The sequence below is a fragment of the Notechis scutatus genome, chromosome 9 (genome assembly GCF_049901735.1).
Source record: "Notechis scutatus isolate UNSWTSFEM ecotype Mainland chromosome 9, rNotScu1.2, whole genome shotgun sequence".
Classification (NCBI taxonomy): Eukaryota; Metazoa; Chordata; class Lepidosauria; order Squamata; family Elapidae; genus Notechis; species Notechis scutatus.
The window spans coordinates 16,430,673-16,457,938 of record NC_142017.1 but is presented as its reverse complement, the minus strand read 5'-3'; the positions used below and the strand labels follow the sequence as shown (position 1 = coordinate 16,457,938).

General features: G+C 41.6%; 1 protein-coding gene across 2 annotated transcripts; it reads left to right on the top strand.

The window, feature by feature from the left end:
* The first annotated feature begins 8,011 nt into the window (after positions 1-8,011).
* Positions 8,012-18,149, top strand: C9H16orf46 (chromosome 9 C16orf46 homolog). Of its 2 annotated transcripts, none has more exons than XM_026672004.2 (3): positions 8,012-8,430; positions 11,221-11,466; positions 15,996-18,149. In XM_026672004.2, the coding sequence occupies exons 1-3, from the start codon at positions 8,128-8,130 to the stop codon at positions 17,124-17,126; spliced, it is 1,680 nt and encodes a 559-aa protein (XP_026527789.2). In that variant the 5' UTR covers positions 8,012-8,127; the 3' UTR covers positions 17,127-18,149. The 2 variants fall into 2 exon arrangements, with proteins under 2 accessions (XP_026527789.2, XP_087827772.1); XM_087971646.1 differs by lacking the exon at positions 8,012-8,430 and adding an exon at positions 8,453-8,735.
* Positions 18,150-27,266: the final 9,117 nt, after the last annotated feature.

Here is a 27,266-nt window from a genome sequence, read left to right as displayed (position 1 = left end):
ATCTTTTTCTTTCTTTCTTTCTTTCTTTCTTTCTTTCTTTCTTTCTCTCTCTTCTTTCTTTCTTTCTATCTATCTATCTATCTATCTATCTATCTATCTATCTATCTATCTATCTATCTATCTATCTATCTAATGTATCTACCATATCTGCCTGCCTGCCTGTGTCCGTCTGTCCATCCATCCATTCATTAATCCAATCTAATCTAATCTGATCTATCTACGGTATCTATTTGCCTGCCTGCCTACCTACCTACCTATCTACCAGCCAACCTACCTACCTACCTACCTACCTACCTATCATCTTTAGGAACAGCAAGATCAAGAGATACCTTGAATAAAGGGGAATGAATACTTGTTGACTTCTGCCTACAGTGAATGTGGAGATCTGCAAAGCAACACACACTTGTACCCTTGCCTTCTGCCCCATGTCCTCTTGAGGGCCTTATGACAGTGCAACAGAATGCCATTGATGTTGCATGCTTCTGGGCAGGCACCACCCAAATTAGGCTTTTATACATTTTAAAGTTTACGTTCTTATGTTTGTATCCATATCTATGCATGAAATTTTTAATGATGATGCTTCTGACACGAATAAGTAAATTTAGAAAGCACGGATCTGCCTCACAGAGGAGTCTGGACGGTGTTCAAATAAAATATTAAAAACATAAAAACTGAATTTAAAATTTAAATTTAAAATGGAGGCCAGGATAGTTAAAGTTGACACTAAAAGTTAATTAAAAGACAGGGGAGCGGCATTCAGGGTGTTAACCAGCCCCGTGGCTGCATATTCAAGCAAGGTGGCAGAGCTAGCTCCTTAGATGTTTTCAACACCTGCAAACTATGCCTTGCCAAGAAAGGTCTTCTGGAAGATATAAATGGAGCAGGGGAGGGGGGGAGCAAAGGGTTGGAAAAATCGACATTTTTATTATTTCCATTAACCTCCACCCTTTTCATAACTATGCAGTTGACATACATAATGCCCTACGAAATAAACCTTTGATTTTGACACACGGAGCCTCAGATTCACAATCTGTTGGGAAGGAAGGAAGCACAGTTAATTTCCTTCCTTCCTTCCTTCCTTCCTTCCTTCCTTCCTTCCTTCCTTCCTTCCTTCCTTCCTTCCTTCCTTCCTTCCCTCCCTCCCTCCCTCCCTCCCTCCCTCCTTCCTTCCTTCCTTCCTTCCTTCCTTCCTTCCTTCCTTCCTTCCTTCCTTCTTCTTTTTTTTTTTTTTAAAAAAAAGCCCACTTTTTTAAACTTTTGGCAACTTTTAAGGCTTGTGGATTTCAACCCCCAGAATTCCTCCAGCCTACAATGAGGTCTTAAAGTTGCCAAGTATGGGAAGAGTCCTAGTCTAGACCAAGCCCTGTCATATCAAGATATTACTGTGCTGTCTTATTTGTGGAGGGGATCCGGAGAACGTGCCAATGCAGTGATACTGCTGTGCCATCCTCATTCAGCAACCGAGGTGAGATCTCCACTAGAGCTATTCAGTCATCTGTACCCGAGATTGCAGGGATGAGCACATGCTTTCTCTCATGTTAACCATGTCTGGTGCTGCTCTAAGTTACCAGAGACAAAACATAAAGCCTCTTATGAACTGTGCTTTGCTCCTTGGAAGCAAAGCACAGTTCTGGGCATATTGTTTACTTAGCAACAGCATGTAAGCATTTGGCATTGCTTTGTTTTTTTTTCCCTTCAAGAAACACCTTCCAGATGATTAATGATTTCCAATAACCTGGAGTGGTTTCTAGGAAACCCAAGCTAAGCCATAAAATGCAGTTGTGTGTGTGTGTGTGTGTTGTGTGTGTAAAATAAATGACTAGCAGTTGCAAAAACAGGCATTCTATAGTAAGCAGTACAACAGAATAAGAAATGACCTTTCTTCATATAAGATTTACATCTTCTGTAAATCAGCGCTGCATCTTTAAAAGAGATGTCATGCGTGTTTCTTAACCTCAGCAACTTTTAAGAGGTGTTTGGACTTCAACACCTAGAATTCCACAGCCAGCATTCTGGCAGTTTGAAGTCCACACTTCTTATTAAAGTTGCTGAGGTTTAGAGACATTGCTCTGGAAAAATCCTTAATCAGCTCTATGGCTCTCAGTTGATGATAGGCAGTTGAACGTCTTCCAGGCTAAGCTTCACAATCTCTTGTTCATCAGCCTGGCTGGCTGGAGGGCAGAAGTTCAACTTGGAGGATAGCAGATGGCCATAAAAATCAAAGCAACTGCAGGGACAGCTTGCTGCCAGCCCCCAGATCTCTTCCTAATACTGGGGCCCAGGCTGGAAAACCCTCCATGCAGAATATAAACAGGAGTAGGCCTATATAGGGATTATTGAGATCTCAGACTGGCCTTTTCCGAACATGAATTCCTTCTGCAAAAAGGTCCAACAGTGACTCCATTTCCTCAGGGTCTTGCGAAAGAATAAAGTGGAACAATGACTGATGACCTCCTTTTACTGGTCCACAATAGAAAGCATCCTCACCTATTGCATTAAGATGTGGTATGCTGGCTTGACAGCCACGGATAGAAAGACATTGCAGAGGGTGGTGAACACAGCACAAAACATTGTGGGCTGATACCACTAGATGACCTCACTGGGACTCGCTGCCTTAGAAGAGTGAGGAAAATCCTCAGGGACAACTCACATCCCGGTCAGCACTTCTTCAATCTCCTACCATCGGGTAGGGATATATAGAAGCATAGCCAGCCGCACCAACAGGCTGAAGACGAGTTGGATTCAAATTTTTTAACAACCGGTTCTGTGACTTAGTTGGTGGGCGTGGCTTGGTGTTCATTTGACTGGGTGGATGTGGCTTGGTGGCCATGTTATCAGCTGGGCATAGCCAACTCAATATCACTCACATCGAGGCCTGCATCGCCTCGCCTGGCCTCTCATGACCGTGGGGATGTTGCAACAGTCGTAAGTGTGAAAAATGGTCATTAGTCACTTTTTTCAGTGCCATTGTAACTTTGAATGGTCACTCCACACAAGCAAAGTACAAGCAAAGGAAGGGAAAAAAACTCCAGAGAAGTTCCTGAGACAGGAAGTCTAGTCCTGCCAAGAACGTAATAAGGGTTAACGGAGAGGCATGTTCTGTAAGCAACACCAGAATGTTTCCTTCCTGCCTTCCTTACAGGATTAGGCCAGTAATTTCTTCTAACAACCGGTTCTCCGAACTGCTTAGAATGTTAACAACCAGTTCTAGTGATTAGGTGCAAACTGGTAGAATCCCACCCCTGGCTGAAGAACAGTTTCTACCCGTGGGCTGTCAGACTCCTGAACAGAAAATAACTTCACGTCAACATAGTAGGATAGACTTGCGGAGCCGGCGTTTTGTGCAACAAGGTCACATAGTGTAATAAGATTGGGACTGGGTTAGGGACTTCTCACTGTGAGTTGTGTTGGGGAGGGTGCACGAAAGGGGGCTCAGCCAATCTCAATTGTACACATGTTTGACAATAAAGGTAATAATAATACTGCAGCTGCAGTTCAGTGTATTGAGGGGGAAAAATGGAGTCAAAGGGAGCTGTGCATCATTTATGAGCGAAGCCATTTCGGGCAGCCAGTGATATACAGTAGACATGAGATGTCCTTACAGATAGTCCTTGAGTTAATGACTGAGCCCAACATTTCTGTTGCTTACCAAGACATTTTTGCCCCATTTTACGATTTTCTTTGCCGCAGCTGTTAAGTGAATCACAGCAGTTGTGAAGTTATTAAATGAATCTGGCTTCCTCGTTGACTTTTCCAATCAGAAGTTCGCAAAAGGGGATCACGTGAGCCCCCGGGATACGGCAACCGTCATAAATAGGAGTCGGTTGCCGAGCGTCTGCATTTTGATCATGGGACCATGGGGATGCTGAAATAGCTGTGTGAAAGTCACTTTTATCATGTGTTCTGACCCAGGCTTCGTAAACCGTAATCACGCATTTTAAAAACAAGACTTATTTTATTGCAATGCTGGGAATTGTTTACATTCCCAGTCAGAATTAAGCTCAAACAGTCCCCTGAGATAAGCACACACCTTTCAGTTCTGTCAAATGCTGCCAAAAACAGAAGTATCAAATGAACTAGAAAAGAAACCAACCAAAGTACAAAAAACAAAAACAAACGAAGTACAAAGAGCTTCAAGGATGATTCTGAACCAATCAAACTACTTTGCTTCCTGCAAAGGTTTCATCATCTTGGCCTGACTTTTATCCCTTATGGGAGGGGCAATCACCTCCCAGCCTTACTCCTGAGTTGCCCCTTTTGTTTCACCTGCTCTCGCCTTCTAGCAGCTCTGTGCACACATGCACTAGGAACAGGCTCCCCTTGTTCCTCTGCCTCGCTGCTGCCAGACTCCAAAGGCTTCAAAGGCAGCACCCCACTCCCAGCTGGTCCTGGCCCCATCTCTGCATCGGATGCAGGACCCTCATCCGAGTCCCCTCCACATTCCACCCCTTTCTTCCCCACTGTTGGGGCTGCTGGCGAACCAGAACACATGTCATTTTTATCAGTGCCATTGCAACTGCAGACGGTCATATATGAATGATGGTTATAAGTTGAAGACTATAGCAGTAAATAAGCAGCCACATCTTTCATTTGCAAGGATCATATGGGGGAGCCATTACATTTTTAGGCCAGTAAGAGTCAGGTGGGCTTCCAGATCCCCCCCCCCCCCCGAGAGTCTCATTTTTGACATGCAGGGTATTTAAGGAACAGAAAAGATAAAAGGAGATATGCCCAAGGGTTTGAAAAGATTTAAGATGGCCAACGAAGGTTACTTTGACGGCAATGAAACTGCTCCAATGCTCTTGCTTTTTAGGCACGGTAGTAACATTGAATTAGTTTGTGACAGCCAAATTGACTAAAATTATTTAAAGTAGACATTAAATTATATTTTGATCTGCTGGAGTATGTGGGTGTGTACACATATATACATATGTACATATGAAATAAATACCTACTATTTTAAGAAAGGTTTTGTGAATAGTCAGAGGAGGTGAGGAAGCAGAATTTATAACTAAGCTTTTTTTTTAATTTTTTTAATGTTTGATTTGATTAGCTAATACGTATGCATTGTATGAGAAGGAAAACAAAGCTGTTTTATGTTGCAAGTTAGGATAAACCAGCTCAGAATTTGTTACTTTAGTTGAGGAGAAATGTACAAACTTTTTAACAATGGAAACATAATGTATTATTGCAAATCAATTTTGGCTACAAAAAATATTATTGTTTATTGCTTGTCAAAGAAGCTCTTTTGTGACTCAAAAGGATTGTGTTTCTCTCATCATGAATGTCACGGAGTAATTAAATACTTCTCATATAGGAGAAGGAGTGGAGATTAGTAGGAACTTTTTATCATACTCCTACTCTTACTTAGGCTGAGTGTTTTAATGAGACATTGAAAACCCTTTTCTGCCTTCAAAGAAAATGTTCCATGCTCACGATCCCACATAAAGCTTAGCTAGCATCTCCTAGGTGACACTATTTTCATGCTGCATAGCCAATTTGTAATTACTGTTAAATTCTGTGCTTTTCTAAAATGGAGTTTTCAGATATACTGGAATTGACAGGATGCACATCTGTTTAATTGCATTTTCTAAATAAATTAATGTTTGTAATAAAATCTCGATTTCTAGCCTTCTTTAACAAAACCCTTAATTAAACCAGTTTGGTCTAGTGGTAAAGGCACAAGGCTACTGTGAGTTCTAATCCAACTGCAGGCATGAAAAACTGGCTGAGTGACTTTGGACCAGTTACTCTCTCTCAGCCCAATTCACCGCACAGGATCATTGCTGTGCTGAAAATAGGAGTAAGATGTGTTGGATACGTTCACTGCCTTGAATTATTTATAAAAGTAATGAAGGTGGGAAATAAATCAATAAAAGGTTGAATCGCAGACCTGAGATAAGTGAACCAAAGTAAAAAGATGGTGAGTTTATGATCACACAGGAAAAATTTAAAATTATATCCCAATAATTGGCTTTAGCGCACTATGGAAGGAAACAGGAAGAATGGGGGGGAAAAGAATTTGGTTGTTCAGATATTGTTTATCTTCAAGTGGCTGCTTAAAGACGAATGGATTGTAGTCACAGTGCAGGTAACTAAATTATGTGCACTAGCACTAAAGATTGGTCAGAACATGATGAATAATCATTATAGCTTTTTTATATAATTAATGCACCAAATCTTTTGGTATTATGTTGCATTTTAGTATCTAATGACTATAGTCCTACACAATTAAAAGGATTGTTATATTATAGCTTAAGTTGTATTTTTGTTTACGTGTAGCTGACAGATAGGGTGCAAAATTATGATTGGTTTTATTTGATATTATTCTGTTCTACAATATTTAACTGGATACTCTTCTGAGTATTTTTAATTATACTGTGATAAACATTTGACTGATTGATTAAAAATAAAAAACAAAGTCTTCATGCTGGATATAGGTTGTCCTTATTTCTAATAGTTACAAGCTCAAGGCAATAAATAAATAAAAGCTGGCAAACAAGAATTTTCACAGAAAAAAATATATATATAGATCACTATTACTCTGCTTACAGTTGATTTATCATTGCATCAATCATCATCATTGCATGTTATAACTACAATCTTATCCAACTACAATCTAGGGTGTTTTGCCTTAACATTGATAAGCATTATCTCTGTTATATGGGTGGGAACCCTAATTGTTTTTGGGTGTTGCAAGGAAATGGAATAAATAATCTAGAGTTGGATTGGGAGTGAGAGCAATTATCTTCTCAAATCTTCCCCAGCATGACATTAACTGACTGACCTTATATCTGCCATCTCGTTTAATTTAATGACATGGTTGGGATGAGATAAAGTGGATTCTTCAGCACTTCTCTCTTTCTGAAAAAAGACAACAGGTTGTTGTTTTCTTTGAAAAAGTTTCACTTCTCATTAAAGAAGCTTCTTCGGTGGAGAACTGAACTGATGAACTGAAGAAGCTTCTTGGATGAGAAGTGAAATACTGTATTTTCAAAGAAAAAACCAAGAAAGTTTTAAAAGGCAGCTATCGTAAATGGAGATTAAGACTCAGTGAGTTGAGTAGGAGGCACTTTGAGATAAACAGGCAATGAGACTTGTGTGGGTGCGTATTTTCTTTAGAGAAACAAGCCCTTGCAAAACAAAATTAGTTCATCCGGGTCAGTTTTTCTAATCTAGCTCATTTTGCATTTGAAAGTTAAAGGCGAAACAGCAGATTGTCAATGTTCTTCCATTAGGGGATTTACACCTGCCTTTTCTTTAGCACAGCAACTCCCTCCAGAGGCAGGTTGGCATTGAGCATGCCTGGCCAAAAAGGAGACTTCAACCTGAATATGGGTGTCCCTAGAGCCAACCTTCAAGTTAACCACAAGGTTAGGCATTATGCTGACATATACAACAATAATAATACTTCAGGATTGCCAAGAATCAGACGTCTGGTAGCCCTCTTTCCTGCTAACCCACATTATTAAAAGGCAGATGCTTTCCTGAGTGACAGTTCATTACATCACTAGAACTCTCTTTGTCCATCTGATAGGGTGACTGCAGCTTAGAAAAGTCTTCCTTCCTTCCTTCCTTCCTTCCTTCCCTCCCTCCCTCCCTCCCTCCCTCAATTCTTCCTTCCCTCCCTCCCTCCCACTATCCATCCATCTATTCTAAATTCTAGGCCTTCCTTCCCTCCTTCTGTTCTTCCTCCTTCCCTCCCTCCTACCATCCATCCAGCCATTCTAAAGTCTAGGCTTCCTTCCTTCCTCCCTCCCTCCCGTTCATTCATCCTTTTTCCCTCTCTCTGTTTTCTATCCAACTATCTTCTCCCTCCTTCCCTCCCTTCCTCCTAATACAAAACAAAAAAACAAAAACCTAAGAAAAAGGACGCATACAAAACGATAAGAGAGAGAAAAACGAAAACAGAGAGAAGGAAAATTTGTTTTTTGTTTTTCAAAAGACAGTATATATTTTGCAGACATAGACAAACGGAAGCCTCTCTTGAATTCCACCCGGGGATGATGCACAGAGAGGCTCCATCCACCTGGGCTGCCCTCTGAAGATGCTCGGGACCCGGGACCGGGTTGACGCCGGCGGTGAGACCCCCTTCCTCTCCGCAGGCCCGCCCCGCAGCCTCCGTGGATGGCCTGCCCTGCTCCTCCCCGCCGCCTGCTCCGGTCGCCCGGCAACGGCGGGGTCCCGGGCGACGAGGACAGAGGCGGGGGGCGGCGCGGGGACTGTGATCGCATCGGCGGCTCCATCTCCCCCGGCGGCACCAGGCCAGTATTCCTCGCGGCGGCCGCGGCATCCTCCTCGCCTCCCCCTGAGCGGCGGCGGAGCTCTCGGAGCCGGCGGGACACGGGCGTGGCGGGCGGGGAGGGAAGGAAGGAAGGAAAGAAGGGGAAGGAGCCCGAGGACCGGCCGGACGGCAGGCGGGATTATGGGGTGAGTGCGGGGAGGCAGGCGGGCGGGCGGGCGAGCGAGCGGGCTCCTGAGCGGGTGCAGAGGACCAGCAGCCCCAGCTTCCCTGCCTAGTCTGGCTCCCGGAGCTCGGAGGCTCCAGAACCCGGGCCGCCAAGGTAACGGTCATCCCGGCCGCGCGCGGAGCTCCTTCCACGGAAAGGAGCCCGGGACGAGATGCTCCTGAGCAGGGGAAGAGTGCCGCCAAGGGGACAGCGGCGGCCCTGACTCTGCCCGGCATGGCTTCAGGGGAAAGCCGAGACGAAAAGCTGCCGGAAGCTCCTGAGCAGGTGCAGAGGGCCTTTCCTACAGCAGGGGGAAGTTAAAGAGCAACAGAGCGGTCAAGGCCTGGAACTCACTCCCTGACTCTGTTGTCACATCCTCAAACAACCCCCCCCACCACCAAAAAAAATCAAACCTTTAACCTTAAACTGTTTACCTCTCTCCATTCCTAAAAGGTCTGTAAGGGGGCATAAGCACACCAGCCTGTCTACTATCCATCTCCTACTGTTCCCATTTATTTGTTATGCATATACTTATACCTGTTTATACTTACATGGTTATATGTTATGTTCATACTTGTTTTCTCATACATGCTTGACAAAGTAAAGTAAAAAATAAAGTAAAAAGTAAAGTAAAAAGTAAAGTAAAAAGTAAAGTAAAAAGTAAAGTAAAAAGTAAAGTAAAGTAAAACTAAAACTAAACTAGAGGCCCAGAGTTCAAAGGCAAGGGTCTGGCCACCTATGGCAAAAATGAAAGAGGGGGTTGTAGCCCTCCATATTTTCTGCCCCTGGTGCTCTCAAGCTTCAGTGGACCTCTGTAGGCTTCCCCAGTGCAAACTAGCAGGACCATAAATTCAAGGAGTTGCCATTTGTACCCAACATCCTATAAGGTATATAGGATGTTGAAGCAAGGTAGATATTTGGAGGGTCAAAGAGGGACTGAGCCCCTTACCTCCATAAAGGCCCCGTTGAACTGAGAGGGCAAAAGAGAGAGCCAGTTGGGTCAGGTGATTAAAGCTAGAAAGCTGGAGAGTTACTTGTAAAAAATAAATAAAAATAAAGAATAGAGTAACAGAGTTGGAAGGCACCACTTCAGACTATCTTGTTTTTAAAACTTCCCGTGTTGGAGCATTCACAACTTCTGGAGGCAGGTTGTTCCACTGGTTAATGGTTCTCCCTGTCAGGAAATTCCTCCTTAGTTCTAGGTTGCTTCTCTCCTTCATTAGTTTCCACCCATTTGCTTCTTGTCCTGCCCTCAGGTGCTTTGGAGAATAGCTTGGCTCCCTCTTCTTTGGGGCAGCCCCTGAGATATTGGAACACTGCATTCATGTCACCCCAATAAAGACGGAATACAAAGAAAGAAAGAAAGCAAGCAAACACTGGGAAGAATGCTAAGCTAGCAGGAAAAATGAGGAAGGAGAAACAAAACAAGAAATTGAACTAGATCCAACCACTTCAAAGCTTTGGGCTTGTGTGAATATCCTTGTTGTCTCTTGAGAATCAATCCACATTCACATCCACACTGAAAGGGGGTGTGGAAGATTTGACTTTTTATCATATTCAGTGTGTGTGTGTGTGTGTGTGTGTGTGTGTGTGTGTATGAAGAGTGTGAATAGAATAGAATTCTTTATTGGCCAAGTGTAATTGCACACACGAGGAATTTGTCTTCGGTGCATAAGCTCTCTGTACATAAAATATATAAGTGATAAATCATGATCATAGTCACCATAAATACATTCATCATGAATCATGAGATACAACACTTAGTGATAGTCATAGGATACTAAATAAGCAATCAACATAAATCATACTAGGAAAATGATATAAATTGTAAAGATACAAGCAACAAAGTTATTATAGTCATAAATAGAATGTCAGGATTCTGGCAGTTACCCCAATTAAATTATGAGTCTCGAGCCAATCTTCCAAAACTTCAAAGGGAGTTAACATTGGGAGTTAACATGTCCGGCATTGCCTGGGTGTAGCCGACGCTGAGACACATCATTCATTGACCCTGGTTTTCCCCTGGGTGTATCATAATTCATTTTCTCCAATGAGACACATCCATAGCCAAAAGTCATCAAATATGTTCTCCAGTTAGATTTTTGCATGGCAGAAACTTCAGTCACCTAGTTACTATCTCTGAAAAACTATGTATGGAATGCACTTTTGATTTCCAAACTGCCACACTGCTCTTTCAAACCCCTTTCCCCCCTGCCTTCGGTTGGCAACTCTAAAAAGACCATAGAAATATTTTATGAGTTGACATAGAAAAGGAAATAGATAATAGGAAGGATGAGAAGAATAATAGTAACGTAGTCTTAGTAAATAGTTTGACAGTGTTGTGGGAATGAGTTGTTTAGCAGAGTGATGGCATAGGGGAAAACACTATCCTTGTGTCTAGTTGTTCTGGCGTGCAATGCCCTATTAAAGTCCCTTTGAGAGTAGTAGCTGAAACAATTTATGTCCAGGATGTGAGGGGTCTGTAGTTATTTTCACACCCCTCTATAAAGATAAACTCTACTAAGTGCATTTTTCTTGAGATGAAACACAAGAGTAGCAGCCTGTGTTAAATAAACACTATTTAACACAGGAATGAGCTTATAAGGCTATTAAGTTGGAGTAAACCATTCCTGGCAAATGTTAACAGACTATTCTATGCATGACTGCATCAAAGAAACCCAGTCAATCAAAACACCAAACATTTATTTTCTTTTACACTCGTTGGGAGTTCATTTATGCTGATGTAAAATCCATCATCATCCACCTGTAGGCAGAAAGCGCGCAACCAGCCGTGACAGCAACTGTTATGAATTCCTCTGGACCGAACCAAAGCGAAATCAACTCCGACAAAGCCGCGACCAAGCCGGGAAATGTGGAAACGGAGACTCGCTGTGTCTACCCCAACGAGAGGCGGGAGAGGAAGCAGATTTACACCCTTCTGAGCATCAGCAATAGTGTAAACGAGCAAGAGGAAAGGCCCTTGGAGGGTGCGAATGGAACGGGATGGGAGGAAGCAGTGAGTAAACCAACTCTTGCTCATTAACAGTATTTTTTTTAAAAAAATGTGCAAAAATAATGTACAAAACAGGTAGTCCTTGACTTAAAATTCATTTAGTGGCCGTTCAAAGTTATAATAAGGGACGTGGTGCCTCAGTGGCTAAGACGTTGAGCTTGTCGATCAGAAATGTCTGCAGTTCGGTGGTTCGAATCCCTAGCGCCGCATAATGGAGTGAGCTCCCATTACTTGTTCCAGCTTCTGCCAACCTAGCAATTCGAAAGCATATAAAAATGCAAGTAGAAAAATAGGGACCACATTGGTGGGAAGGTAAACAGCGTTCTGTGTACCTTTGGCGTTTAGTCCTGCCAGCCACATGACCTTGGAGACGTCTTCGGATGGTGCTGGCTCTTTGGCTTTGTAACGGAGATGAGCACTGCCCCCTAGAGCCGGAAACAACTATTACGTATGTGTGAGGGGAACCTTTACCTTTTACAATGGCAGTGAAGAAAGCGACTTCTGACAGTTTTTCACACTTAATTCCCAATGATCAAAGTTTGGACACCAGGCTGGCTCGCATTTATGATGGTTGCAGTGTCCCGGGGTCATATAATCACCTTTTGTTACCTTTTGACAAGCAAAGTCAATGAGGAAGCCAGATTCACTTGGCTTCAACTGTGTTTAGTAATTAAACTGTGATTGATTCACTTAACAACTGAGCCAAGAAAGTCGTAAAACGGGGCAAAACTCACATAAGAACCGTATTGCTTAACAGCAATATATTTTGGTCTCAATTAATGGTTGTAAATTCAGGAGGACCTGTAGTCTTATCAGTATAAGCCACCAATCTTTTTAATTGTTTCGCTTGTTAACTTACCCAGGGATTCTCAACCTTGGCGACTTGCTGGGCTAGGCAATTCTGAGAGTTGAAGCCCTACATATTTTAAAGTTGCTAAGTTGAGAAACGCTGCCTTCACTTAATATCATATCATCCCCATGTGCCTATGGCTTATCTGCTCCAGAATAAATAATAAGTAGGCATCTGTTAAAATTGTTGAGTGGGCCCCCCCCCCCCCCCCCCCCCCCCCCCCCCCCGAGACTATAAGGAAGGCCATGTAGCTCCTGGCGAGGGGCTTTGAACCTTAAGGGAACTTAAGTACAGAAAGAGCAGCCAGAGGATTGGCTTATGGGACAGCTGAGCTGGAAGAAGCAAAAGAGACTCTTGGAAGGAGAAAGGTGTCGTCCGCTGGTTGACGTTAGATTGACAGGATTTTGCAAGTGTGAAAGTACCATTTTCTTTCTTTCTTTCTTTTCTTTCTTTTTCTTTCTTTTTCTTTCTTTCTTTCTTTCTTTCTTTCTTTCTTTCTTTCTTTCTTTCTTTCTTTCCTTCTTTCCTTCTTTCCTTTCTTTCTTTCTTTCTTTCTTTCTTTCTTCCTTCCTTCTTCCTTCCTTCCTTCCTTCCTTCCTTCCTTCCTTCTTCCTTTCTTTTCTTTCTTTCTTTCTTTCTTTCTTTCTTTCTTTCTTTCTTTCATTTCTTTTCCTTCCTTCCTTCCTTCCTTCCTTCCTTCCTCCCCCTCCCTCCCTCCCTCCCTCCCTTTCCTTTTCTTATTCTACCCAATAGAAAAATTTATTTCTCCAAAAACATCCTTTAGAGATAAAAGAGAACAGAAAACCATGATGACTCATAAGTACGCCATTTTTATTGATCTGCAGTCTCAGTAGGAGTCGAGTACAGTTTGAGAGAAAATTGTCCCTTTATGGGACTGCAAGGAGAGGCTGCGATTCATAAAACAAACCATCAAGCCTTTTTTAGTAATTAAAAATCTTTCCTTCTTGTTCTGTGACAAGTTCCTTTCCTTTCCTTTCCTTTCCCTTTCCCTTCTCTTCCCCCCCCTCTCTCCATCCCTCCACTTCCAATCTTCTTTAGCCCAAGAAATGAGGGAGGACCCCTTCTCCACCCCGTATCCAGCTGTGGGCTATGCTATCTCTTATCTGACACTTTCTTTGGCATCTCTTCTCCTAGCCTTCCAAGGTTTTTCTTATAGACCATTCGTCTATACCTTGCGTACAATATATTAAATAGGTTTTCTGTCCTTTACATATAGCTAGGACCTTATGACAGCTATTCTGTGTCTAGCCATAACTTTAGCGTAACCGGTGATGCGTAATTAAAATTATGCTCTCCTCCCCCGTCTATAGTTTCTGACTGCAAAATCTGTAGTCTTACAAATATGATCTTGCAAAAAACATTACACCATTAACTAAAAGGTTTGCTTCCAGATGCCCTTACTTCAGAAGGGTGAACATAGAGATAGCCGTTTCTTGCTTATAGAATATTATTTCCAAGGACATGTGTCTTGACATGCATTCTGAAAACTCCCCCCCCCACTCCAAATACATACATCAGGACTGTTCCAATGGGCTTGTAATGAACGACGTAAGTTTATCCTTGGCTATGGCTAGAAGTGTCTTTTGTGGAGGCAGCACTTTTTAAAATTCTTTTTGATATGGGCTCTTTCTAATCTTCACCAGTGGCTTCACCCATTGAAAAGTGGGATAAAAATATTCTAAATAAAACTAGCAATAGCACTTAAGACTTATATACCGCTTCACAGTGCTTTTACAGCCCTCTCTAAGCGGTTTTACAGAGTCAGCCTCTTGCCCCCAACAATTTGGCTCCTCATTTTACCCACCTTGGAAGGATGGAAAGGCTGAGTCAACCTTGAGCCTGGTGAGATTTGAACTGCCAAATTGCAGGCAGCCGGCAGTCAGCAGAAGTAGCTTGCATTACTACACTCTAACCACTAACCTCTAACGGCTAAGAAACTAAGAAAGAAATAAAAACTATAAACAGAAGCAGTCTGCAATCTTTATATTATAGTGCAGCAGACGCCAACTTTTGGGGTACCAGGGACCGGTTCCAGGGAGAGATTTTTCTGTGGATCGGAGGGGGAGTGGTTTTGCATGCTAACTGCATCCCACAGATGGGGCTTCGCTTGTTTGCATGGACCGGTTTCTGGCATGCTGTGACCCGATTCCCAGTCCACGGACCAGGGGTTTGCCCCCCCGTTTTAGAGGACAATTTCAGATTCTTCCTGCAAGGGAGGCAAACAAATTGATGGCGATCCAGCAAAAATCAAGATGGTTGAGTAAGGTGTCTGGCATAGGCTTTTTTTAGGGCATTTTCCAAGGACACCGTGCTTCCCTTCCTCGCAGGAGGGGCCTCAAAGTTTTGGTGCAAGAGGTTCTGCGTGGTTTTAAGCAGAAAGAGGGAGAACAAAAGCCACGAGAGGCCTATTTTGGAGGCAGCGTTAAAGCCTGTGATTCATTCCAGAGCTGCCAAATGGGTCGCTTAAATGCTTCACTGGATAAAGAGAAGTGCTTTTGAATGGCCTGAAAATGTCATTCTTGCCGCGTCGTTCCAGATAAAGACTCTTGTTTTTTTCCACACTCAGCTTGAATTTTAAACTTGCATAAGGAGTCCTCGACTTATAACTGAGCCCAAAAATTCTGGGGCTCCTTGAGATATTGGCTGAGTTTTGGGCCCCATTTTGAGCCCTTCCTTGCCACTGTTTGTTAAGGGGATCACTGCAGGGGTTAAGTTAGTACCATGGTTGTTAAGTGAATCTGGTTTCCCCATTGACTTTGCCTGTCGGAAGGTGGCAAAAGGGGATCACATGACCCCAGGACAGAGCAACCGTCGTAAACGTGAGTCAGTTGCCCAACATCTGAATTCTGATCTCGTAAACCACGGGGCTGCTGCAATGGTTTTCAAGTGTGAAGAGCAGTCAGAAGTTCCTTTTGTTTTGTGCTATTGTATCTTGGAATGGTCACTAAATGAACAGTTTATAAGTCGAGGACGACCTGTAAGTGCTTTCACTAGAATCTATATATATAAAAGCGAAATGCCACTCACACATTATCACAAAAGCTCCAGAACCGTAAAGCCTACAAGCTGGATATTTGGCACGTATGTTCCTCTTGGCTTCCAGGTGCTCACTAAGAAAGGATTTTTCCAAATGACCATCAGAGCAGGAGTATTTCGTATATTATTTTGCACACGCTCTGATGCTAAGGAGTTCTTCTCCCCTTCCCCACCTGAAAAGAAATCTCTTCTAAATGCAAAACACAAGGAGAGGAGTTTCAGTTTCAGTTTCAGAGCACCAAGCAGCTTTAGCACAGAACAGTTGAGCTAAGCTACGCCCAGGCTCCTTGCTGTCTCCTTCTTGCTCACACAGCAAATACTGTTTCAGTTTCCAAACATCCCTCATCCCTCTCTCACACACTGACAGGACGCTAGCCAAATACATACTGACGGATGCTGGTAGGCAGAGGCAGAATTTCCCCCCCCCCTTATTTTCCTCCCCAAAAACTATGCCCGACCACATCGTTTCATAACGAAGCATGGGTGTCGAGTTAAGTGTCTAATAATGTCATCCTTTAAAAGGGAGGTTTCATTCAGGACATGCCATTTCCTCGTGGGGTTTGACCTCGCCCCGTCCCCAGGCCTTTCTGCTGAATTCTGTTTTTCCTCCTTTCGTGTTTTTCAGGTCCAAAGCTGGAGCAAAACAGCCCCATTTGCTTACCTCCAACTACAAAAGAGAACCCGAAAGTCCAAGACAAGTGAGTCCGTCAATAGATGCCTCTACTGCTTAGATTTGACGCCAGGTGTGGAACCGGAGCCCCAAAACATGGTCCAAGTCAAATCTGATTTCAAACTCAACCCAAGCGCTGCCTCGGGCGGCTCTCCAGAAAAACAACAGACTTTGCTTTATTCCAGTTCAGTCACAACAACTACTACTGCTGCCGCTACTCCTCCTCCTGCAACAGACGAGCCGAAGAGAGAAACGGATTATAGCAAATTGCACTCTATTGAAATGTCCCAAGGAGAAAAGAAAAGAATGGCCTTAAGAGAAGCCCAAGCTTCCCTGAGTGAAAAAAAGTTATTTCTCCTAAAAGAGAATCTGCTGTTCCCAGCGGAAAAGAAACCGGTGCCGATCAAGGAATATAACATCCTGTCACCGGGAAAGCCCCAAAGTTTAGCAACTGTCAAGACCAAAGAGATAAGGAGCCACGAGCCTCTTCTGTGGAATCGGTCTGGCACTGAGATCACTGCTAAGTCATCCTTGGTCCTGCCACCCTTGAAGGACACAGCGCTCAAACACAGCCTGGATAACTCCGCAAAGAAAAGTAAGGTAGTCAATTCCCAGGCCAGTGAGAAAACCTTCCATGCTTTTGCAGAGACGGTTTCCTGCCCTCAGTTTTTAAAACCCAAGCAGCTCAAGTGCGAGCCGACGATAGACGCCATGTACGATGCGGTGGTGAAGGAGCAGCTAAAAATGCACGAGATAGCCTCCGCTTTTGTCCCAAGGCTTTCCAAGACTTCGCTCCTCTCCAGGCATTTGGATCGGGGCTACTGGCACTTTTTGCCAGATAGGAAAAGTTTAACCTTGAGCAGTTCGGTGCAGCTGAGAAGACACGGGCATCTCCACAGCAGCCATTCCCTGCATGCAAAAGGAAGCCACGCCAGCAAAGCCAATGAAATTAGGAGGAGTTACAATGGAGGCAAACAGGAAGGAAGCCAGGCTAAATCTCAGGACATCCCACTGCTTTCTGGATTGTTCTCTTCCTTAACGGTCAGCCGGATTGGATTAACAGCACTGCCTTCTAGGCTGACCTGACTTCTTAAACTGTAACTTAGTGTTGAGATGTTAATAGATTTGGTTGGCTCGCTCTGTGTGAGAACACATACTGAAGGTTCCCCATTAAGGAGACTGGATTGTTATTATTATCATCCATGTTCAGAGGCAACCTGTCCTTACTTCTGTAGAAAAATTAACTGGTTGCTGGTCAGTTACTCTAAAACAATGATTTCCGTGACACTTCAAATGTGTGTTGTTAAAAGTTACTGATTCTTAAGCCGGGGTGTCCAATCTTGGCAAATTTAAGATCGTGGACTTCAACTTCCCGAATTCCCCAGCCTGCATGGCCGACGGGGGAAACTTCTGGGAGTTGTAAGTCCACAGATCTTAAATGTGGCAAGGTTGGATGCTCCTGCTTTTTAAAAAGCCTTGAAGTGCTTTGCTTTCAGGAGACAGCTTATGGCAATATTTTTGTCATGGTTAAAAGTGTACTTACCTAGCTCACTGGGGGATACCCGCCAATCTCTCATGTGCAACTATAAAATGATTCAGATTATACTGTAGTCATTAGGTCATATATGTGGGGAGGACCATTGCAGGAAGAACAAGATCATATAGCTTGGTCTCTCCTTTCAAAGTCTTTGACTCAAATCTTGCCTTGTTTTAAAGTTGCATGCTTAAAAGATACTCTGGGGACAAATGCAGTTTGTACATTTAACCAGATGTACTTTATGAGCTCTGTTCATCTTGGTAGGTCACAATGTGGACCGTCCTTCACCGAAGGTAGAACAAATGCCCTCTTGTTCTCATTTAAGCCATTTTTAGATGCTGTTAAGAATTTAGTTTTGAACTTGCCTTTTGATTTTAAATGTTTAAACAATTTATAGATAAGTCAATGTGCAAAGAAAATATTTACTTGTTTGGGGTTTTTGTCTTTTTTTTTTAGTTTGTATGTAATTTTGACTTCCATATTGTTTAGGACTTTTCTTACCGTGCCAAATTAGATATCTTACACCTTTGTTTTGCTGTCTAGATAACTTCAATAAATTCTTTTTCTGAATGCATTCTGACAGCATGTTCCTCGGTATTTCAGTTCAAGATATTTTCCTGTCAACAGCTACCATAATTGTCTTACATGTAACCTGATGTAGTTTGAATAAGAGGAAGGTAACAATAGTTCTGAGCATCAAATTGCAAGAGATTCTAATTTCATTCTAAAATCTTGATTTGGTGAATCTGTTTACATTCAGTCAGTTGTCAGAAAGCCTTCCAAGTAATTCTTAGATAGATTTTGCCAAGAAAGTCCTTTTCTTGGTTTCAAAGAAATATATTCCTGGAAACATCCACTTGGAGGGCTTATATCCAAATAATATGAAGTTAGTTGTGTGGTTATATCCCAAGAAAATATAGAAAACATGCAGGCTTGGTTGATAAAATGTGTCAAATATTCTAGGAACTGCTGCAACGCTTCCTATTTATCTCCACGAACAGTAAGATCTTACATCAGACTAGGAAAATCCAGGCCTGTCCCTTGTTTATTACAAAACAGGCCATAACAATCCCAAGAGTGAGATAATCTATACTTACAAATGAAGTTTATATTCATTACAGTGGGTATGAGAATGGCATCACTATCAATTTTGGAGGTGTGGAAGATCAGAAATTATAACTGAACTGATATAATGGATAAGAAAAATAAAATAGGAGCTGATGTCCAGAAAAAGAAAAAAAAAATGGTTTTGTTTAACACATATAATAAAGTCAAATCAGGGAACCATGCTTAACAGTTTATAGTTTGTTTTTATCAAAAGTAAAAAAATATCATTAAGGATCTGACAAAAAGAATATTTAAAGTGGAACTTAGTCTTAGATAAAAGCATGTTTAGGATTAGCTTAGATGTCCCATTTCTTTGGGAGAGATTTAAGATGATAGTTTTCTACTGTCTTGTTTGCTGTAAAACTTCACTCAGTTTGACTTGTTCCTAACTAAACACACATCTACTATGACTTTGGGGTTAGTGGGAACTATAGGTATTTAACACTGTTTGAGAGCCAGTTTACTGTATAGTGGTTAAGGCATCAGGCTAGAAACTGGGAGAACATGAGATCTAGTAAGTGAGATTTGGCCAATCACTTCCTCTCAGCCCTAGGAAAGAGGCAATGGGCAATCACTTCTGAAAAACCTTGCCAAGAAAAACTGCAGGGACTTCTTCATGTAGCTTCTGAGAATGATTGTTGACATAATTGTTGAATGGAATAAACAAACAAACATTGTTCAATTGAAACCCCAATTAATCTTTTTCTGCTCTCCAAAAAGAACTGTTACAATTTATGTTACTACAGAACTAATTAGGTTTTAAAATAAAATATTTAAAATCTACATATATAGTACATAGCAAACATTTTACTTTTAGCCTTCTCTCTCTCACACACACACACGAAGTTTTTAATTCTGCTAAAATTAACTAGTTTTTTTACACAGCAATAGCACTTAGATTTATATACCACTTCATAGATTTTTATAGCCCTCTTTAAATGGTTTACAGAGTCAGCTTATTGCCCCCAACAATCTGGGACTTCAGAAGGATGGAAGGCTGAGTCAACCCTGAGCCCTGTCAGGATCAAACGCCACGTTGTGGGCAGAGTTAGCCTGCAATACTGCAGTCTAACCACTGTGCCATCATGACTTCTAATATAGCAAATGAGTTTCTATTGGCTGTTTTTTTAAGGAATCTGTAGGCATGCAAAAAGGGGGAAAACCTGAAGTATGCAGAATAGCAAAATTCAGGGTTCTTCTTTAGATATATTAACAAATTTGAAACTACCGTGGATGGAAACCAGTTATGTAAAGAGGAGCACTTGTTTTCCCTGACAACCTTCCCACGCTAAGTAGAGGGAAAAAAAGAAACAAACAGGTTTCAGTATTTGATGTAAATAAACAGACCAGCACTAAATTATGAAATGTCCATATAAATCTGTAGTAAGGTCTGGAACACAGTTTTCAGAAGGCGAGAAAATCCTTGTACACAAAAAGATATATTTTAAATGCACTGTTGACCACCCAAATGACTCACGTAAGGCCTTTCTTAGCGTACTTAATTTTGGGTGCGCACTAAGAGATCCTTATTAATGTCCCAGTTCCTTGAGATCCATTAACTTAATAGAAAGCGTCAGTTTAACAGAAGAGGTTGCAATAAATCAAGTAAAATCTTTGTGGCACGGGGGAAGTGTCTTAAGACACTGTGTCAAAGGTTGAAAATGTCTCCAATCTAAAGTTTACCCAAATTCACCAAACTGAGGTCTAGAAAAGTCATAGTTTTGGTATAGCCACAAAGGTTCTTTGCACTAATAAAAAGAAGGCTCCATCTTTTTCCTTCCCCCACTAGGAACCAAGCTGGGAAAGAGTTACTCCTTTCATATGCTGTAAGACCCCAAAACAGCCCAAGAAGTCAAGAATAACTCAACCAACCTCACGTCTACCTCGCCAGAGCATGTCACAGTCTCTTAAGAAAAATGTGTCTCGGGGAACCAATCAACAACCAAGCCTGGATTGCAAATTTCCCGAAGGAGGACCCATCGCCAGCAGCACAAAGGCTGGGGTTTCCTGCTTCAAGCCTTACACATACATCCCAACAATGAATGCCAACCCGGAGGGAGAAAGGGTAAGAGGAAAACTAGACTCCATTCAGACGTTCCTAGGTGAGAAAAGGACTTTGCCGATAAAGGAGTATGAAATCACGTATTCTCAGCGGGCGGAACAGGAGGTCCTGAGCATGCCAAATGGGAGCCAAGGCCACCCTGCCAGCAGCTTGGACTGCATCACTTTAAACGCACTGTTAGTCCTCCAGCCGGAAACTGGGGTCATCAACCTGCACCTGGAGCCCCCTCCTAAACCTAAAGCAGTTGCGGTCAAGAGATCGGACAAGGGGCACAGCGCTTCAACTCGCGTCGTCTCTCGCAGCTATGCTGCAAAAGAAGCCAAAGAAAAGAATCAAAACAAAGTAGATATAGATCATATGGTGAAAAAGCAAATACAGAAATCATGTACCGCTCTCTGATTTGTCCATGATGCTCAAGTATTGTGTTTTGTCCTCTTTGCACGGCACAGGAAACTAAAATTACAAAGCCATTGCTTGGCTAAACCATATAGGTTCTGTTCTGACCTCGGCTTCCCCCAAAAAGCACTAAGCAGACTCTTTGTCCTGGCAAAACCCCTTTTATTAAACGAAGGTGAATTTCTTGCATTCACCTTCAGCCAAAGGCCTGGCAAACAGTCTTTCAAGGGTGCAATTAGGAGCACAGATCTTATCTAGCTTGGAGAGCTGCCAAGTAAGTATTTCCAAACGCAGTGCTGACAAGGAAGGACTCGACTCAGAGTCTCTGAGATGCACAGGCAGATCTTCACACTACTGCAACAAATGAACAAATTGCTTCCTGCAAAAGCCCCCTCCCTTTTGCTCCTCTCTTAATCCCTATGGGAGGGGCCATTCACTGTTCACCTGTGGCTTTACTCCATCATCCCTTAGTTCGAAATTGTTCTTTTCTTTCAGCAGCTCTGCACATGCGCAGGCTGGGAACCGGCTCCAGCTGCTCCCCTGCCTCACTGCTGTCCGGCTCCAAAGGCAGCTGATAACTGCCAGCCTGCCTTGGCCCCATCTCTGCCTGTGACACAGAGCCCTTGTCCGAGGCTTCCTCAGCCTTGAGGACTGGCCCACGTTCCTCCCCAACCTCCCCACTGTCCGACTCTGCTGCAAGCTCCACTAGCCACAACAAATGGGTAGAATCATTCGCAAAGGAATAATAGTTGCCCAGGGTCAATTTTAATCAGAGAATCCAAAGAGCTGTAGAACATTACATTCTTGCATTCTTGAGCATCAGAACTTTTCTGATTTTTATGTCTCTTGAGAAGTTCCCCTTTAAGAACTTAAGATTCTTCAAAACACAAGGAGTTACCGCACTGCCTCTCCCTCTATGGAAGCAGTTCGTGAAATAATGTGCCTCAGGGGCGACACGGCATGGACTTTCAAAGAATCATGAAACCTTTCAGACAATGACAATCCCCCATACAGCTTTTCTCCAGCTAACCATCAATGGATACAGTTTGGGTAATCCGGTAACTCAGTTTGGATTATACCAAATGTTGTCAAGAAACAGCCAACCTCCCATGTCTATAGCATGCTAAGAAACTCAAGACTAAATTATGGAATATAGCAGGATCAGACGTTGCTACAGATTTGTTAAGGCTCTTAAATCTACATTGATAGTGGAATTTAAGTTGTTTTGCAAGGGAGGGACACCTTAAACAGATTATATTAACTGATGCAGAATTGTGCAATTCAGTTAGGTATGGTACGGGGGGGGGGAAATAGGGGAGGGCACTTGCTTTACAATATACTATCGTTCTGAAATCTTTTGAGTCCAACAAATAAGCCATTACAGGTATTGTAGAGTAACTTTTCAACCTCAAGTGTTTTTACAAAATTGGGATCGTAGTTATACTGTTAAACCCATAAGATGGCATGTTGGAACATGTCATGCACATATTTTTTATGGTAATAGGAAGCCTTGGCATAAGAATTGCTCGACATACTGTTTTCGGTTGCTCCTTGCTCATTGTGAAAGACAACGGGGATTTCTCTAACACTTGGGGCTTATTAAAAGTTTTAAGATTTATTCCATTCCCAATATACAGATCAATGGCAGTTATATAAATGCCATATATATATATCTGCAATACTCATGACCTCACTATTATTACCTGGTAATTTTCTGCCCTACCAAATGGAAATAATGGGATTTTGAAATGCTACATTTGTAGATCATAATTTAAAACATTTAACAAATTTATTTAATTTAAACTGTACAGATTTGTAAATGCTTCTGATGCTTTTTAAAATGATTTTTGCTTAATAGATCACTAAGTCATACAATGGGATAAAAATATTTGGGTCTAGATTACATAATTAACACAATATAAAAATAGATAAGAATACAGGACAAGGTTTATGCAAGTGATCATGTACCACTGGTAAAATATCCCAAGCATTTGTGTTTTTTCCTCCTGTTTAAAGGAGGAAAATAAAGCTGGTTTACAGTGCACACTATCTTTGAAAAATAAACTAGAACATTAAACGTCTTAGTGACATTTTGGTCATTTTTATTTAAAAGAAGACCTGAATCCAAAAACATTTTTTACAGAAGAACATGATAGTTTTTCACAGACATCTCCAATCTTTATCTATCTATATCAGGGGTGATCTATATGGTTAGTACTTCCTTGTGGTATTTAAATAGCCTTATTTAATGTGATATGTTCTAGATGTATTGGGAGTGTACCTCCCCAAATATCTAGCTAACGTAAATTCCAAAGTAGTAGAACAAAACATGCTAGTGTGACTGTGATTATGTAAAACAAGAGAATCCCCATCCATATAGCCATAATTATTCTTCTAAAATATATATATTACAGGGGTGACCAACCTTGGCAACTTTTAAGAACTCTGGACCAACTCTCAGAATAGCAATAGCATTTAGACTTATATACCACTCCACAGTGCTTTACAGCCCTCTCTAAGCTGTTTACAAGTCAGCATATTGTCCCCAACAATCTGGGCCCTCATTTTCCCGACCTTGGAAGGATAGAAGGCTGAGTCAGAATTGAGCTGGCAAGAATTGAACTGCCGAACTGTTGGCAGCTGGCAGTCAGCAGAATTAGCCTGCAGTATTCATTCTAACCACTGTGCCACCATGACTCTTAATTCCCATGGCATGGCTAGATGTGAAATTCTGGGAGTTGAAGTCCACGGGTCTTAAAGTTGCTTTGGTTGGACACTCCTGATCTATTATATTTGCACAGAATTCATTCCCACCCCAAATCCGATGGGCACTTAATCCCCCAAAACTATTTAAAAGTGACTGGTGAACAGGTGCACAGATGTTCTCCTTCCCCACATGGTTTCTCTTTTTAGTTCCAGCGCTGTTGTTTTTATAGAAACATACAGAACAAACAAAAACAAGTACTAGAAAATAACAATTGCTTTTTCAAGAAAGGCAGGAAAACTTTGGTAGTTAAGACAGAAACATTTTTATTTCTTGGGGAAATGTGCATTTGATGACCTACAAGTGGGCCCCCTTCTCAGTCAGTTTCATTAAGGGCCACTTAACGTATTTGCAATGTTTTGCAATGTATACTGCATGTAGACCTCCAAATGCACAGCAAATGTTCAGATTAAATTTTTTTAATTAGGGAAGAGTGTCAAGATGAAGCTCTGCACTTGTTCATTGGGCCAGAAGCAGTAAAATGTCAGGCCTTTGTGTGAATGTTTGTTTCCTCTTTGCAATTCATCTTTAGTTGCCTTCAGGTGAGTGTGCCTGTTTTGAGGTACCAACCCCGCCCAAGTTCCAGAAGCTTGTGCAATTTTTTAACAGCTGCAACAGTTAACAACCCTATCTGATCTTCAGGAAACTGACCACAAAGTTGAAGCGGAAAAGTAAAACTTTTTTCCTAAGCCCAAAGGAAAACGAGCCCCAAACTTGGCAGAAAGGAAGCAGCATTGAAAATAAATAAATAAACGCAGTAACCTCCTACCAACAGTCAGCAAGAGCTCAAAACTCTCCATAAAAGGAAGAAGCCACAATTTTTATTTTCAATTTTGCTATCACCTTCTCCTTTCCTCCATTTCTGTGTGATGAAGCCAGTGTTTTCTTATGCCCCTCCCTCTCAAAAAAAATAAATACTGGCTGATAGTATAAATTCCACTTCCTGGTGAATAAACCTGGTAGATCCATCATTTCTCAGGCAATTAACAATGGACGGGAATGCACAGTTCACAGGCATTGCACAACAGGGTGTCTGATTAGACTGTAATTTCAGATTCCAGAGGGGTGCTCCCAGTGTGTAAATCTTCCGCCCTCTAAATAACTCCCTGTCTATGGAAAGCTAGTTGTTAAACTCGTTTTCCAACAAACCAGCTTTCTAAATTGACGGTGCTTGTATAGAGATGCATTCAGACGTGAACATCAGCAAAGCCTCCGCACTACTTCCTCCAGAGCTCAATCTGCTTATTCAGACTCTCATCCTAGTCAATTTTCATAAAACCAGAGGACTAAAGGAGGAGGTTCAATTGAATATGCCTTACAGGTCAGTTCAGAATCAAAACAGAGGGTATAGCTGATCCTTACAACTGGCTTACTTACTGGTGGAGGCAGATGGGGTAATAAGACGACCTCATTCCTGTCTCGTCCATCTCTTAACTCTTTCAGTTGTGGTTTTCTTACAGTTTTTAATAACATTTTAATTTGTGTAGCTCTAATGTTTTAATTTTATTTTACCTCTTTTATAACTTGGGAAACACCCGGAGTCACTTTGTAGGAGAGATGGACGGCATAAACATTTAATTAATAAATAAACAAATAAATAAATGATAATAAATCTCTTCTGGCAACTTTTCAAACCAACGAAAAGACCCCATTGGCCCTTTCAGAATGGACACATCAGTAATGAATTTCATCCTACATCTTGCAGTAAATTAGAATTAGAATAGAGTTGGAAGGAACCTTGGAGGTCTTCTAGTCCAGCCCCTACTTAAGCAGGAGAACCTATACAATCTTGGACAAGTGACTGTCCAGTCTCTTCTTAAAAACCTCCAGTGATGGAGCGCCCACAATTTCTGGAGGCAAGCTGTTCTACTGGCTAATTGTCCTCACTGTTATGAAGTTTCTCTTTAATTCCAGGTTGCTTCTCTCTTTCAAATGATTTCTTTCAAAGGACTCCTCTGAACAATACCACAGCATTGTTTTTCTCACGCTGAAATATTATGTAAAGTTACTTTCTACCAGTTAGGATGCTGGTTTTTATTCCTTGTTCACTTCACTTCTCCAACTCTTTCCAAAAACTGCTTTCCCCAACTTTCAATCGTGGCAGAGGCATTATCTTCACCTCCTATCTTTTATCCATCTCTTGCCCTGCAATGTTTTAAATATAACTGTGGAGTATATGTCTTCAGATGCTTAAAACATATGAGACAGTCCTCTGGCAAAGGAACATGTAGACACCCTTCCTGTGAGAAAGGAAGCACCAAAATTTCTCAGGCAAATATTTCACATGTAGTTGCTTGCAACTGTTATTTGTTATGGTCTTATGTGGAGAGCAACTTGTAAGACTGCATTCATGTTTAATGAGCAACTTGTAGGACTGCATTCATGCTTTAATGTCTAAAGGTGAAATTAAAGTTTTGGCCCTCATTCATTCTGATGCTGCATTGAAACAGGACTAGATCCTTTCAAATGTAAATTTAGGAACTGATAAAAGGTGTGTATTACATGGAATGTATGTGTATTGAACCAAGTGTGCAAACAAAACCATTGTAATACGGGTATATCAATAGGAAAGAAATACACCTTTTATCTCAAAATTGTAACTAGGATTAATATAATCATCAATAGGCATTTCAAACAATATTGAAGAGACAGATGTAGCTTGTTTTTGTCAACAATATATTGAATGCAAATTGTTTTCTTTTAAGGGCTTGGTAGTTTGATTGAAAAACAGCTCAGAAAAAGGGAGAATTACCTGTGATATCAAAACTTTAGGACAAGTGACTTGTAGTTGCAGACATTTATCTTTCTAAAACTATCCTGATAATATACCATTAAGCCATTAAGTTAATAATGCCTGGATTTTACTAAATGCCTATACCGCCATCATGATTTTTTTTTAAAAAAATCTGGATATTTCTCACCGGCAGATGGCTAGAAATGATCCCACAACTACAAAATTAAAGGCTGAAACAGAAGTTAAGATACCAAACTCTCCTCGATAAACTCTTATTAGTCACACGTTAGGATGATGTTCTTGCATAAGATATCCCCTATTTGAGCTATGTAAAGTGATGGAAGAGATCCATTTTTGGAACAAACTCAGCAGCTCTTCCTAGTACCCTTATATAAGAGGTACCTATATTGATAATGTATGATCTCCAAAGCTTACTCAACTCCCTTCAGTTCTAACCAGCAGGGCTAAAAGCAACAGCTAATAAAAACTATATAGACACAGATTTCAAGTCTAGCGCAATGAACACATAAGAATGAAACTTTCCCTTTCCCCCAACTTTAAGGATAAACACATGGGTTGATTGACACAGCAGTTGGAAAGGATCCACGAGGGCACAGAAGGCAATA